Source organism: Thalassophryne amazonica, chromosome 2 (assembly GCF_902500255.1).
Source record: "Thalassophryne amazonica chromosome 2, fThaAma1.1, whole genome shotgun sequence".
In the NCBI taxonomy this organism is placed as follows: domain Eukaryota; kingdom Metazoa; phylum Chordata; class Actinopteri; order Batrachoidiformes; family Batrachoididae; genus Thalassophryne; species Thalassophryne amazonica.
The window spans coordinates 106,685,345-106,699,023 of record NC_047104.1 but is presented as its reverse complement, the minus strand read 5'-3'; the positions used below and the strand labels follow the sequence as shown (position 1 = coordinate 106,699,023).

Genomic DNA, 13,679 nt, shown 5'->3' with positions numbered 1-13,679 from the left:
ATTGCCACCTTAAAAGCCTGTGGTACATAGCCAACTAACAAAGATAGATTGATCATATTTAAGATCGAAGCATTAAATAATGGTAGGGCTTCCTTGAGCAGCCTGGTAGGAATGGGGTCTAATAAACATGTTGATGGTTTGGATGAAGTAACTAATGAAAATAACTCAGACAGAACAATCGGAGAGAATGAGTCTAACCAAATACCGGCATCACTGAAAGCAGCCAAAGATAACGATACGTCTTTGGGATGGTTATGAGTAATTTTTTCTCTAATAGTTAAAATTTTGTTAGCAAAGAAAGTCATGAAGTCATTACTAGTTAAAGTTAATTTTAGTTTTTTTTTTGCATCTCATCTAATGAGTAGCAACTTAGGAGCTTCTAAACAACTCTCAAATTCGGGCAGTTTGTTGTATTTCCACGTTCACTTACCAGCCTTCCACGAGTCTTGTTCGGGTTCGGGTAGTAGGTTGGATTTGGAGGGCTATCTGTTGGGACTGTTTACACAGAGACTGCTACCTGCTGCTTTGGACTTGAACTAACAGTCTTTTTCAAGACTTTTTTACTTTTTTACTTTTTTACTTTTTTTTACTTTTTTTTACTTTTTTTACTTTTTTACTTTTTAATTTTTTTTTACTTTTTACTGTGCTCCAACGCCTAAGGAAGACCTCTAACGGTCGAAACATCGCGACGGAGCACTTTTATCAGCTAACTTTATTAGCGTTGGCAGGCTAACTAGCTTGCTAACGCTTTTGTTTTTATTTTTTTTATTTTTATTTCATTTTAGCACCGTTGTCGTGCGTTGCCTGTGCTGCTTCATGGCCTGTTTGGTGCCTTGATTGGGGCACTCCTTCTGCTGAATCACCTTTGGATTATTTGCACATTATTTACTTTGTGTGTTTTTGGGAATCCGCTAGCTTAGCGTAGCTACTAGCTCTTAGCCGATTTAGCATGGCGGCTTCTCCTGTCTCTCCCGCACTTTTCTGCTCTGGGTGTGAAATGTTTAGTTATTCCTCGGCCTCCTTTAGCAGTAACGGTACTTGTAATAAGTGCAGCTTATTCGTAGCTTTGGAGGCCAGGCTGGGCGAAGTGGAGGCTCGGCTCCGCACCGTGGAAAATTCTACAGCTAGCCAGGCCCCTGTAGTCGGTGCGGACCAAGGTAGCTTAGCCGCCGTTAGTTCCCCCCTGGCAGATCCCGTGCAGTCGGGAAAGCAGGCTGACTGGGTGACTGTGAGGAGGAAGCGTAGCCCTAAACAGAAGCCCCGTGTACACCGTCAACCCGTTCACATCTCTAACCGTTTTTCCCCACTCGACGACACACCCGCCGAGGATCAAACTCTGGTTATTGGCGACTCTGTTTTGAGAAATGTGAAGTTAGCGACACCAGCAACCATTGTCAATTGTCTTCCGGGGGCCAGAGCAGGCGACATCGAAGGACATTTGAAATTGCTGGCTAAGGCTAAGCGTAAATTTGGTAAGATTGTAATTCACGTCGGCAGTAATGACACTCGGTTACGCCAATCGGAGGTCACTAAAATTAACATTAAATCGGTGTGTAACTTTGCAAAAACAATGTCGGACTCTGTTGTTTTCTCTGGGCCCCTCCCCAATCAGACCGGGAAAAGGTCTGAAAATTCACAGAGAAACTCACAGTAACGACAACAGTATATATATATATATATATATACAAAGTCTGTTAGAAAAGTATCCGACCTTATTATTTTTTTCAAAAACCATATGGATTTGAATCACGTGTGATTACATCAGACATGCTTGAACCCTCGTGGGCATGTGAGAGTTTTTTCACGCCTGTCGGTTATGTCATTCGCCTGTGGGCAGTCTTTGAGTGAGGAGTCGCCCACCCTCTCGTCGATTTTTCATTGTTTGGGAATGGCTCAGAGACTGCTGCTTTGTTTGATAAAAAATTTTTCAAAAGCTGTAAGGCACAACTGAGTGGACACCATTCGATAAATTCACCTGGTTTTCGGTAAAAATTTTAATGGCTGATGAGAGATTTTGGTCTGGTAGTGTCGCTTTAAGGACGGCCCACGGCACCTGACGGCGATCTGCGCTTTGAGGCGGCAGCGTCTCGCCGTTTCAAGTTGAAAACTTCCACATTTCAGGCTCTGTTGACCCAGGAAGTCGTCAGACAACAGAGAACTTTCAGAAGAAGTCGGCATGAGGAGTTTATTCGGACATTCCATTGTTAACAGACATTTTGTAATAAAAGAACGTGCGGGCAGAGTCGCATGTCGGGCCGGACCCGACCGCAGGGGGTCGCGACAGGAAAAACACCTCCGTTGGAAACCTTAACGGGCAAGTTGGAACATGCCCAAGCTGTTAAACAATTCTCAGTTACTCACTTGTTGAAAGCCATCGAAAGCCGCCTGAATTTTACAAATGGTTTTCAACACGGAGGTGTTTTTCCTGTCGCGGCGCACACAGATTCGTTAAGTCCTCACGGAAACGACTCGGCGCATTTGCGCGCACGTCTTTCATTACAAAATGTCCTTAAACAGTGGAATGTCCGCATAAAGTCCTCATGCCGGCCTCTTCTGAATCTTCTCTGTTCTCTCACGACGTCCTGGGTGAATTAAGCCTTAAATTAGGATGTTTTCAGCTCGAAACAGGCCGACGATGGCGCCTGGAAGCGCTGCGCGACGTCCCGCTCTATGGGAAGTCCTTACAGCGACAGAAACACCCCATAATCTCTCATCAGCCGTTAAACTTTTCACCGAAAACCAGCTAAATTTCTCGAATAGTGTCCACTCGGATATTCCTCACAGGTCCAGAAAAAATTTTGATAAAGCAACGTGCGCCGTCTCGAGCAGCGTGTGAAACAAAGGAATTCAGTTGAGAGGGCGGGACCACATCTCACTCAAGGCCTTGACTCTTTGTTGTTTGCTTAATTTGGGAGGGGGGTGGAGAACATAACAATTGATAGATGGCAAGTCGTCCAACATATAGAAATGTTGGATGAAGAAAAGTTATATATATATATATATATATATATATATATATATATATATATATATATATATATATATATAAATTTAAATTCATCCAGCCTAACTTAACCAAATGATTCACTGAAGTTACATCAGCTCTAACAGTGTGGAAAAAAAATGTACATCCAGTAGCTTTAAAATTGAAAGTATTAATGTTTACAATGTGAAATATGACAATTATTCAAATGATTCCTGCCTACAAATCCATTCTGGATTCACATGAAGCAATGCACAATGAACTTAATTTCCAGCCAATTTTATCACAATAACAGTATAGATTAATCAAACCAGTAACATCTAATGGAAACTTGTCAGACATATTTAGCCTCGACTCTGCACTATTTTGTGGATTAGGTTTTTGAACGACCCCTGCGAGTGGTGACATCATGACCACAAGCTCCTGCCTCATTGGCGCTGCACATCCCAGCTTGCGTCCCTTGTGGCTAGGCTCCCAGAAGCCACAGCGCCCTGGCCACACGTGCGCTGCAGCTGGACCACTGCTGGCTACTCTGAACAGACTGGGGTTGCTCTGGGTTCTGCGGTTTCGGTGCTGGATTTACATGTATATATCTGCACACAGCCGTGGAAAAAGCCTATGTGGAGATCAGTGGGCAGAGTTTATTTGATGCAAACGTATCATCAGGCTGTCGGTGCAGACCAACGCTGTATGCACATGCGCTCCCTCGATGGAAAGTGGTATAATTAATGATGTCAGTTCATAAAAAGAGGGGATGGGTTTGTAGCCATATTTCTGTTTTAATTAAAGACATGCCTTATTATAGGAAGACCTGCATTCTGTTTTTCTTGCTGTCTATGTTGCTTTTCTTTCTTCTTTCATCCTTTCCTTGTTGTTGTTCTTGATTATTGTGGGTTTTATAGTGAAAATGGTGATTTCTGTGATTTCTCCTGCCGCAGAACCCCGCTTGCTGACATGGAGGGCTTTCTTCGTAGCAGCTTTTTACTGAGGTTAGTTTCATTTCTGTTGTTGTCATTTAGGATCATTGGCTGGGTAGGCTTTGTTGTTTGTTTGTTTGTTGTGTTTTTTGGGGGGGTTTCGGTTAACAGACGTTAAACGCCCTGCCACACCTTTAGCTTTAGACTTTGTGCTGTGTTTGCGTCTGTGTCAAACATGGAATGGAACACAAGCCGTGCTGAATCCTGAGAGCCTGCAGTCACACTGAAAGCGCATCTTCGGGGACAGATGTAGAGGACATGCCCCACTTCCTGTCTGTGCTTTCTGTGTCTTCACACTGCATGCTTTTGTCCCACTGTGCCATGTTCCCTTTGCCACTCTGATCGGGGTGAGGCAGCAGCTGATGTCTTGGTCACATGATGCTCTGCTTCTACCCTAAAGATTTACATTTTTTGTCTTTACCCTTCTTGTGATTCTAATTAAAAATTTGTGCTGTCATTACACACAGAGGATGTAAATACGAGAGCGTATTTACCGTTGGCTCCTTTCCTAGGCAGCCACCTTCTCTGGGCTCTAACGTTGCTCCCTAATTAGGGCTGGCTCATTAGAAGCCACAGCAGCAGCATCTGCCTTTCAAAGCTGCTGTCAGCCAAACTTTACTAAAGCTAATGAATCCTCTTTGATTTCTTTTTCAAAAGGTCACTTATTTGATTAAATTAACAGCATTTTTTCACTCAGAACTGTTGGGGGCATTTTGAAAAGAAAGGGAAAAATTTTACTGCCATTAATCTTGCTCGTCAAAATGTCCTTCAGGAATTCAATTGGAACATCTAAAGCACATTGCAAATATGTTTTATTTTTCATGTCATCTGACCATCTGAGATTACACTGTGAGTGCTAGGTTTTAAAAGTCAGGAAAATGTTCTAAAGCACGACTTTTAGTTCAAAGTTGTGGCTGAATTGAAGTTGAGACCAAGTGCACATCTCATATTCAAAAGAACTATTTGACTTCTGTATTTAGGACCATTATTAACAGCTGTTTTTTCAAAACTTCACCATTTATTTATTTATTTTTTAGGAGAAAGGTCATATTGAATACATTTAATTTGTAATGTTATCATATATTTACTTTGTACAGTTGAAAAAGTGTGTTTTTTACTGCATAGACAAATAAACATAAGCAAAAAAAAAAAAAAAAAAATACACAGCTTCTCACTAGAATAACTTCCAATGGAATGGCACAGTTTAACATTACAGTGTGTAGGATTTGTTGGTGTGCATTAGCGGAAATGCAATATAGCATACACAACCATCTGTTCATTTATGTACAAACAATAAATCAATTGTGTTTTAGAAACTTAGTTATGAGTCCTTCAACATCATCTCCATCAGCTTTAATTATTGCAACAGCTGTAGATCTTTGGCACCTCTGGGCAGATATGGAAATAATTTCATCTTTTTATTGTTTTATTTTCTTTACACACACACACACACACACACACACACACACACACACACACACACACACACACACACACACACACACACACACACACACACACACACACACACACACACACACACGGGCACACAAAGGAAAAACTTGTGTCGTTTAATTATTCTCATAGTCATTTTGAAAGCTACAGAGGAGAAAATAAGTATTTGATCCACTCTTGATTTTGCAGTTTTTCCCACCTACAAAGAATGGAGAGGTCTGTAAGTTTTATCGTAGGTACACTTCAACTGTGAGAGACAGAATCTAAAAAAATATATTTTATTGCATTAAATAAGTATTTGATACAGTAGAAAAAACAGACCTTAATATTTGGTACAGAAACCTTTGTTTGCAGCTACAGAGGTCAGACATTTTCTGTAGTTCTTGACCAAGTTTGCAAACACTGCAGCAGGGATTTTGGTCCACTCCTCCATACAGATCTTCTCCAGATCTTTCAGGTTTCGACTTTCAGCTCACTACAAAGATTTTCTTTTGGGTTTAGGCCTGGAGATTGGCTTGGCCATTCCAGGACCTTGAAATGCTTCTCCTTAGTTGCCCTGGCTGTGTGTTTGGGGTCATTGTCATGCTGAAGACCCAGCCATGACCCATCTTCAATGCTCTTACTGAGGGAAGGAGGTTGTTTGCCCAAATCTTGTGATATATGACCCCATCCTTCCTCCCTTCAATACAGTGCAGTCGTCCTGTCCCCTTTGCAGAAAAGCACCCCCAAAGTGATGTTTCCACCCCCATGTGTCACGGTTGGTATGGTGTTCTAGGGGTTGTTCTCATCCTCCAAACACGGCGAGTGGAGTTGATACCAAAAAGCTCTATTTTGATCACATCTGACCACATGACCTTCTCCCATGCCTCCTCTGGATCATCCAGATGGTCATTGGTGAACTTTAAATCATCCTGGACATGTGCTGTCTTGAGCAGGGGGACCTTGTGTGCCCTGCAGGATTTTAAACCATGATGGCGTAGTGTGTTATTAATGTAATCATTGCGACTGTGGTCCCAGCTCTCTTCAGGTCATTGACCAGGTCCTCCTGGATTTTTTTTAGACTCTGTCTCTCACAGTGGAAGTGTACCTGCGATAAAAATTACAGAACTCTCCATTCTTTGTCGGTGGAAAACTCAAAATTGATTGTGTATCAAATACTTATTTTCCCCACTGTATCTGGCTATAAAAGTGATGTTTATTTTAGTGTTATACCAAAGGCAGTGCAAATGTATACATATATACAGCTCATCAATTTGCGTATCATATTTTTATTTACCTTTTTATCATTTAGTCAATTCTTCTTTTCATTTTGGCATGAAAGATTTTTGTTTTATTTTATTTATTGATTTATCTTAATTGCATCATATAGCCAGGGATATGTTTAAATATCTATTCTAAGTAATAAACATATTAAATATGTAATTTGTCTCAAGTCGCTCAACGTTTGCTTACCACAGCGTTTAAGGTTTGACGGCAAACATTATGTCACATTTTAGAGAACACAGTGTGTCTTTCTTTCCTTTGGAGTAATGACCCAAAGCAGATGACTCTGTTTGACCATCGTCCCCTGTCTAAACCACTTGGACGGGTAACCGACTGTCCTAAACATTTAAAGTGTATGCTGGGGAGATGTGAGGAAGTCAAAAAGGCTGGAGAGTAGTGGAAAGTGACACCTCTGAAATTTAACAGGGAAATTTTCGAAAGCAGTTTCATTGCATTTTTTTTCTGTGTTGAACTGTTGCTGTTCGAAAGTCTTGTGATTAATCAAAGTAAACACATGGTTCCACTCTTTATGTGCATGTCCGTTTTAATGGCAGGAGAGGAGCCTGTGGACTGATATCATGCACAATAACTACAGATTGGAGCAACTTGGCTTCAAACATCAAGATACAGTATGATAAAAGTCATTTTTATTTAATAAAAGTGTTGATCTTGAGTATATTTCTTATTGTTACATGGGAAACAAGGTACCAGTAGATTCTCACAAATCCAACAAGACCAAGCATTCATGATATGTACACTCTTAAGGCTATAAAATTGGGCTATTAGTTAAAAAAAGTAGAAAAGGGGGTGTTCACAATAATAGTAGTGTGGCATTCAGTCAGTGAGTTCCTCAATTTTGTGGAACAAACAGGTGTGAATCAGGTGTCCCCTATTTAAGGATGAAGCCAGCACCTGTTGAACATGCTTTTCTCTTTGAAAGCCTGAGGAAAATGGGACGTTCAAGACATTGTTCAGAAGAACAGCGTAGTTTGATTAAAACGTTGATTGGAGAGGGGAAAACCTATATGCAGGTGCAAAAAATTATAGGCTGTTCATCTACAATGATCTCCAATGCATTAAAATGGACAAAAAAACCAAAGACACGTGGAAGAAAATGGAAAACAACCATCAAAATGGATAGAAGAATAACCAGAATGGCAAAGGCTCACCCATTGATCAGCTCCAGGATGATCAAAGACAGTCTGGAGTTACCTGAAAGTGCTGTGACAGTTAGAAGATGCCTGTGTGAAGCTGATTTATTTGCAAGAATCCCCCGCAAAGTCCCTCTGTTAAATAAAAGACATGTGCAGAAGAGGTTACAATTTGCCAAAGAACACATCAACTGGACTGATGAGAGTAAATTTGTTCTTTTTGGGTCCAAGGGCCGCAGACAGTTTGTGAGTCAACCCCCAAACTCTGAATTCAAGCCACAGTTCACAGTGAAGACAGTGAAACATGGTGGTGCAAGCATCATGATATGGGCATGTTTCTCCTACTATGGTGTTGGGCCTACATATTGCATACCAGGTATCATGGATCAGTTTGGATATGTCAGAATACTTGAAGAGGTCATGTTGCCTTATGCTGAAGAGGACATGCCCTTGAAATGGGTGTTTTAACAAGACAATGACCCCAAGCACACTAGTAAACGAGCAAAATCTTGGTTCCAAACCAACAAAATTAATGTGTCGCAGATGTGAAGAAATCATGAAAAACTGTGGTTATACAACTAAATACTAGTTTAGTGATTCACAGGATTGCTAAAAAAGCAGTTTGAACATAATAGTTTTGAGTTTGTAGCGTCAGCAGCAGATGCTACTATTATTGTGAACACACCCTTTTCTACTTCTTTTTACTAATAGCCCAATTTCATAGCCTTAAGAGTGTGCATATCATGAATGCTTGGTCTTGTTGGATTTGTGACACTCTACAGAATCTACTAGTACCTTGTTTCCCATGTAACAATAAGAAATATACTCAAAACCTGGATTAATCTTTTTAGTCACATAGCACTACTATTATTCTGAACACTACTGTAAATGCAGTCCATTTACCATGTAGCCGCAACATGTAACTCAGGAGTTTAAATCTATCTAAAAACACAATGATGGGGGCTGGGGGTGGGGGATGGGGTGGGTGTAACATGAGAAGAGGATGGAAACAGGGATCTATGGATGTACCACTTAGACGTTCTTCCAGCAAACAAACCAAATGAGATCAAATGGGACTTTGCGGGCAGTTTGAACATCTGTTCCAATGTGCAGATGTTTATTAGTCTTTTTACTGTATCTCAGCAGCACAGGAGACAGACCCGTCATTATTGTAATGAGTCATGAGTTTGGTTTTGAGCCATACACACAGCGAAGTTAAATAGCTGTAAAATATCCACTCTCATCTCATTTCAGTGAAATACGGCTTTTAACAGCACCTGATACACGGCCACAGTGAAATATACATCAAAATCTTCAGATACGAAGCTCCTTGTTTGGCACAGAACTCAAAGCCTTTGTACTGTCTCCACTCTGGAAAAATAATGTCTGTTGAACATTTCCATTTTATCTAAAGTGGAAACATAGCTGTGAAGCACGTGCACAGTTCTTCATGATCGTGGCGTTAACTGCTTTTTTTTTTTTTTTTTTTTTGGTGAGGATGAACCGTTTTCAATTCAGATCAATTTTTTATATGTTTATGGAAGACATATTTAATAGGTTTTTGTTTGTGCAGACACGTGATGAGAATGAGGGAAGAGGGAGAGAAAGCAGAAGGAAGAGACAGAATGCAGAGATGAGAGAGAGGGAGAGAGTCTTCAGTCTCTCGTCCCAGTGGGCAGGACCTCCCCCTACATTTCTGCCATTATTTGATGTAATGAAAGGAGAAAGTGTGTAACATTTAGATTGTTAATTAATTTAGCCTAACAAGATGAAGATAAATGAAACCCACTGAAGGTTGACTAGGTTAAGGGGCCCACTTAGCATTCCTCCTGCCCTCCAGCTTTCTCTCTTTCTCTCTCCTTCACAATGAAGCACAGCTAATAGGTGCAGCGCTGCGTCTGAACAACATGTCTGAGCTCTCATCCAATAAGTTTAGCTGAGGATGATTTTGATCAAATATTTTAGTTTTCGATTCAGTTTTCTTTCATTTCAAAATGGCTCCTGTAATGCAGTTATTATTGTAGCAGCAGTATTCAATTATCTGATTGATTTACAGTGACATGTTAGATAAAATCAAAGTTCACTTGATATGCCTGACCAGTGAAATGAGATGACTTTTTAAATATATGTGTGTGTGGAAGCTCTTTTACATTAAAGTTGTCCAAACACGACACAATGATAAAAGGAGATACTGCTGAGTCATGCACGTGTCATTGTAAGGTCCAGGAAATTAAGCAGAAATGTATTATTACATGATATTGAAATTGAAATTCTAACTGATAGAAAATTTCTTGCTGATTTTATTGATGATAAATTAAGCTGGAAAACACATTAATTATGATAAATCTAAAATGTCAAAAGCCATTGCAATTCTGAATAAAGCACAAGACTTCCTCCCCCAACTTTCATTAACTACTTTATATCATTCATTACTTGTTCCATATACCTATTGTGTTGAGGTTTGGGGAAATACATATAAAACTAATACTAATCCAGAATTTTTGTTGCAAAAGAAAGCTATAAGAATTATGAGTAATAAACTATATCGTGAGCCAATGAATCCATTATTTGCCTGTTTACATATTTTAAAATTCTGGGACTTGGTTGATTACATCACAGTACAAATTATGTATGTAGTTAAAAATAAACTTTTGCCTCAACATGTCCAGGATCTCTTTAAAATGAGGGACTCCAGCTATATTTTGAGAGGAATATTATTTTTTGAGAAATTAAAGATTCGAACTACTGTAAACAGTCATTGTGTTTGCATTTGGAATAATTTTCCTGATAACATTAAATTACTTGGTACCTTAGTTGGCTTTAAAGGGCCTTACAAAACTAATAAAATTACTTGTTATAGTTTGAAGAATTAGGTTTACAGATTTTGTTTTTGTTTTGGGTTTGTGCATTGTGCACTATTGTTTGTCTGGTTGTGTTTTAAAATTTTAGTTCATCGTTCAATTTATATTGCTCGCGCACGCTTCCTTGCTGTTTGTTGTTATGAGTGTGTGTGTGTGTGTGTGTGTGTGTGTGTGTATATATATATATATATATATATATATATATATATATATAGAATATATATAATAATAATATATATATATATTATATATATATTATATTATATTATATTATATATTATGTATATAAAAATAAATTTATATATATATATAAAAATAATATATATATATATAAGAATATACATATAAGAATAATATACATGGATGGAAGTAGCAACCTTGAAATATAGTAACACATTATAAATATATAAGAATAATATACATATATATACATAATGTATACATAATACATAATGTATACATAATATACATATAAGAATAGAATTCATAGAAGTTTTGCTACTGTTAAGTTGTTTTTTATGAGTTTTTGTTGATTTGTGTGCCGAATAAGTAAATTCATTCAAATTCATTCATTGTATCGCAGAAGCATTTTGAAGAAAAACCACAGACAAAGAGCATACACACCCCTATCTGCTCTTTGCACTGCAGCAAAAGAGGACAGCGGGAGCAACAAGCTGTGTTACATCTGTGGTCCATGCAATTATATGTTCCCATATGTAATACGTTTATGTGCACAAGATAAGTGTATCTCCACTCTTGGCACTATACCTAGTTAAGTGAACATGGAGTGTGCTAAATTGAGATAGAAAATAATACCTTAAATTACACAGAATATATTTGAGCACAATATAAAATTTTTTTTCTCAGAGAAGTACATATGGATGTTCATGCATGCATTTAATTATTTATGTCATGTGCACAATTTAATTAACCACATGTATGTACTGCCACATGCATATGGTTATATATATATGCATGTAGCATATATATATATATATATATATATATATATATATATATATATATATATATATATATATATATATATATATATATATATATATATATATATATATATATATGCATGTAGCATATATATATAACCATATGCATAGATGGTTTCATATATATGCATATATACATATATATATGAAACCATATACCATATATATAACCATATATATGCAGTACTGTGGCAGTACACACACACACACACACACACACACACATATATATATATATATATATATATATATATATATATATATATATATATATATATATATACATGCATGTACTGCCACATTCATGTGTATATACAGTGAGGAAAATAAGTATTTGAACACCCTGTGATTTTACAAGTTCTTCCACTTAGAAATCATGGAGGGGTGTGAAATTTTCATCTTAGGTGCATGTCCAATGTGAGAGACATAATCTAAAAAAATTGATTTTTTAAAATAATTTATTTGTATGTTACTGCTGCAAATAAGTATTTGAACACCTGTGAAAATCAATGTTAATATTTGGTACAGTAGCCTTTGTTTGCAATTACAGAGGTCAAAGGTTTCCTGTAGTTTTTCACCAGGTTTGCACACACTGCAGCAGGGTTTTTGGTCCACTCCTCCACACAGATCTTCTCTAGATCTTTCAGGTTTGGAGTTTCAGTTCCCTCCAAAGATTTTCTTTGGAACACACACACACATGTAAGAAAAATTGTACAGAAACATAGTCAGAAAGTAAGTAAACTTTATTTGTACAGCACCTTTCAAGATAAAATCACAAAATGTTTTACAGCAAAAACATAAAAGAGAAACACAGAAATTAAAATAGCAGTAACATAAAACTAGTTGAAAGTGGGTGTGTACAAGTGCGTCTTGAGCTTCTGTTTAAAAATTTCCAACAGATTCCACAGAACATAGATGCAGTGGCAGTACATTCCACAGTTTGGGATCCACAACCTCAAACATACAGTCTCCTTTGGTCTTCAGCCTTGACCTAGGGACAACCAATAGGTTCTGGTCCGAGGACCTCAGAGACCTGCTTGTTACATAAGAGTGTAAGAGTTCACTGATGTAAAGTGGATTTGACCACTCAGAGCTCTAAAAGTCTTCACCAATATTTTGAATGAATGAATAAATTAATTTAATTTTAAACTGCAGTCTGAAGTGAATGGGGAGCCAATGCAAAGAGGACAGAATGGGTGTTACGTGAGACCTCATCTGAGAGGTCTCACGTAACACCCATGACACATGAAACATCCTTGTTTAACCCTGTTCTATAACAGTGGTCCTCATATTGATGAAAGTAAAAAAAAAAAAAGACACACACACACACACACACAAAAAAAATGCACATTGGATCTTACCATTCTACTATTTTGAACTATTTTTAAACTTTATTAGTAAAATTGGTCAAATATTTATGGAGGAAATGCATGGCTTTCTTTCGCCAAAGAGTGGTGTGAAAGAAAATGCTTAGAAACACTGTTCTAGAGGCATTTTATAATATTTTAGGGGGAATTGAGACAGACTCTATAAATGGGCAGTCTCTTCAGCGACTAATGTGGCCCCTTCTCATGAGTCTGTGTGACTGCCAGCCTTTCACCGTATGAATGGGTCTTCTCTAAAGCAGCTTGGGGGCTATTTCAAGCAGCTACACAGACAAAAAAGCAGAAAGGAAATTTTTCTACTAAGCCAAACAGTTGTCTTCATCCGTGGCCCATACAAGCAAATCAGTAGTCCATCAAGGTCCCTCTTCAGTGGACAGTTTGTGCTGAATCTACATGCTGGTACAGACCAATCATTATGGTGCCCATTCTTTGCTCCCTTTGTACTCAAGTCAACAAGAATGGGTTGTTGATTGTATGGAAAACACCAGAACAATTATCGTCTCAGTTCTGTGGCAGGGCAGCATTTTAAAGTGCAATCCTCAATAATGGCCTCATTATTGTTCGTCTTGAAGAAGGCCCCAATAGAAGGGAATAGCTGTT

The 13,679-nt window shown here is 38.2% G+C and overlaps 1 protein-coding gene across 5 annotated transcripts in view; it reads left to right on the top strand.

The window, feature by feature from the left end:
* Positions 1 to 13,679, top strand: part of sox6 (SRY-box transcription factor 6) — a 419,745-nt gene that overhangs the window by 64,028 nt on the left and 342,038 nt on the right. For 4 of the 5 annotated variants that reach the window (XM_034191199.1, XM_034191191.1, XM_034191207.1 and 1 more), the window contains exon 3: positions 3,922 to 3,972. The exons of the other annotated variant lie outside the window; for it this stretch is intronic. In XM_034191199.1, coding sequence (XP_034047090.1) covers positions 3,938 to 3,972 — 35 coding nt within the window. In that variant the 5' untranslated portion in view covers positions 3,922 to 3,937. The remainder of the gene's footprint in view (positions 1 to 3,921; positions 3,973 to 13,679) is intronic. 5 annotated transcript variants of the gene reach the window in all.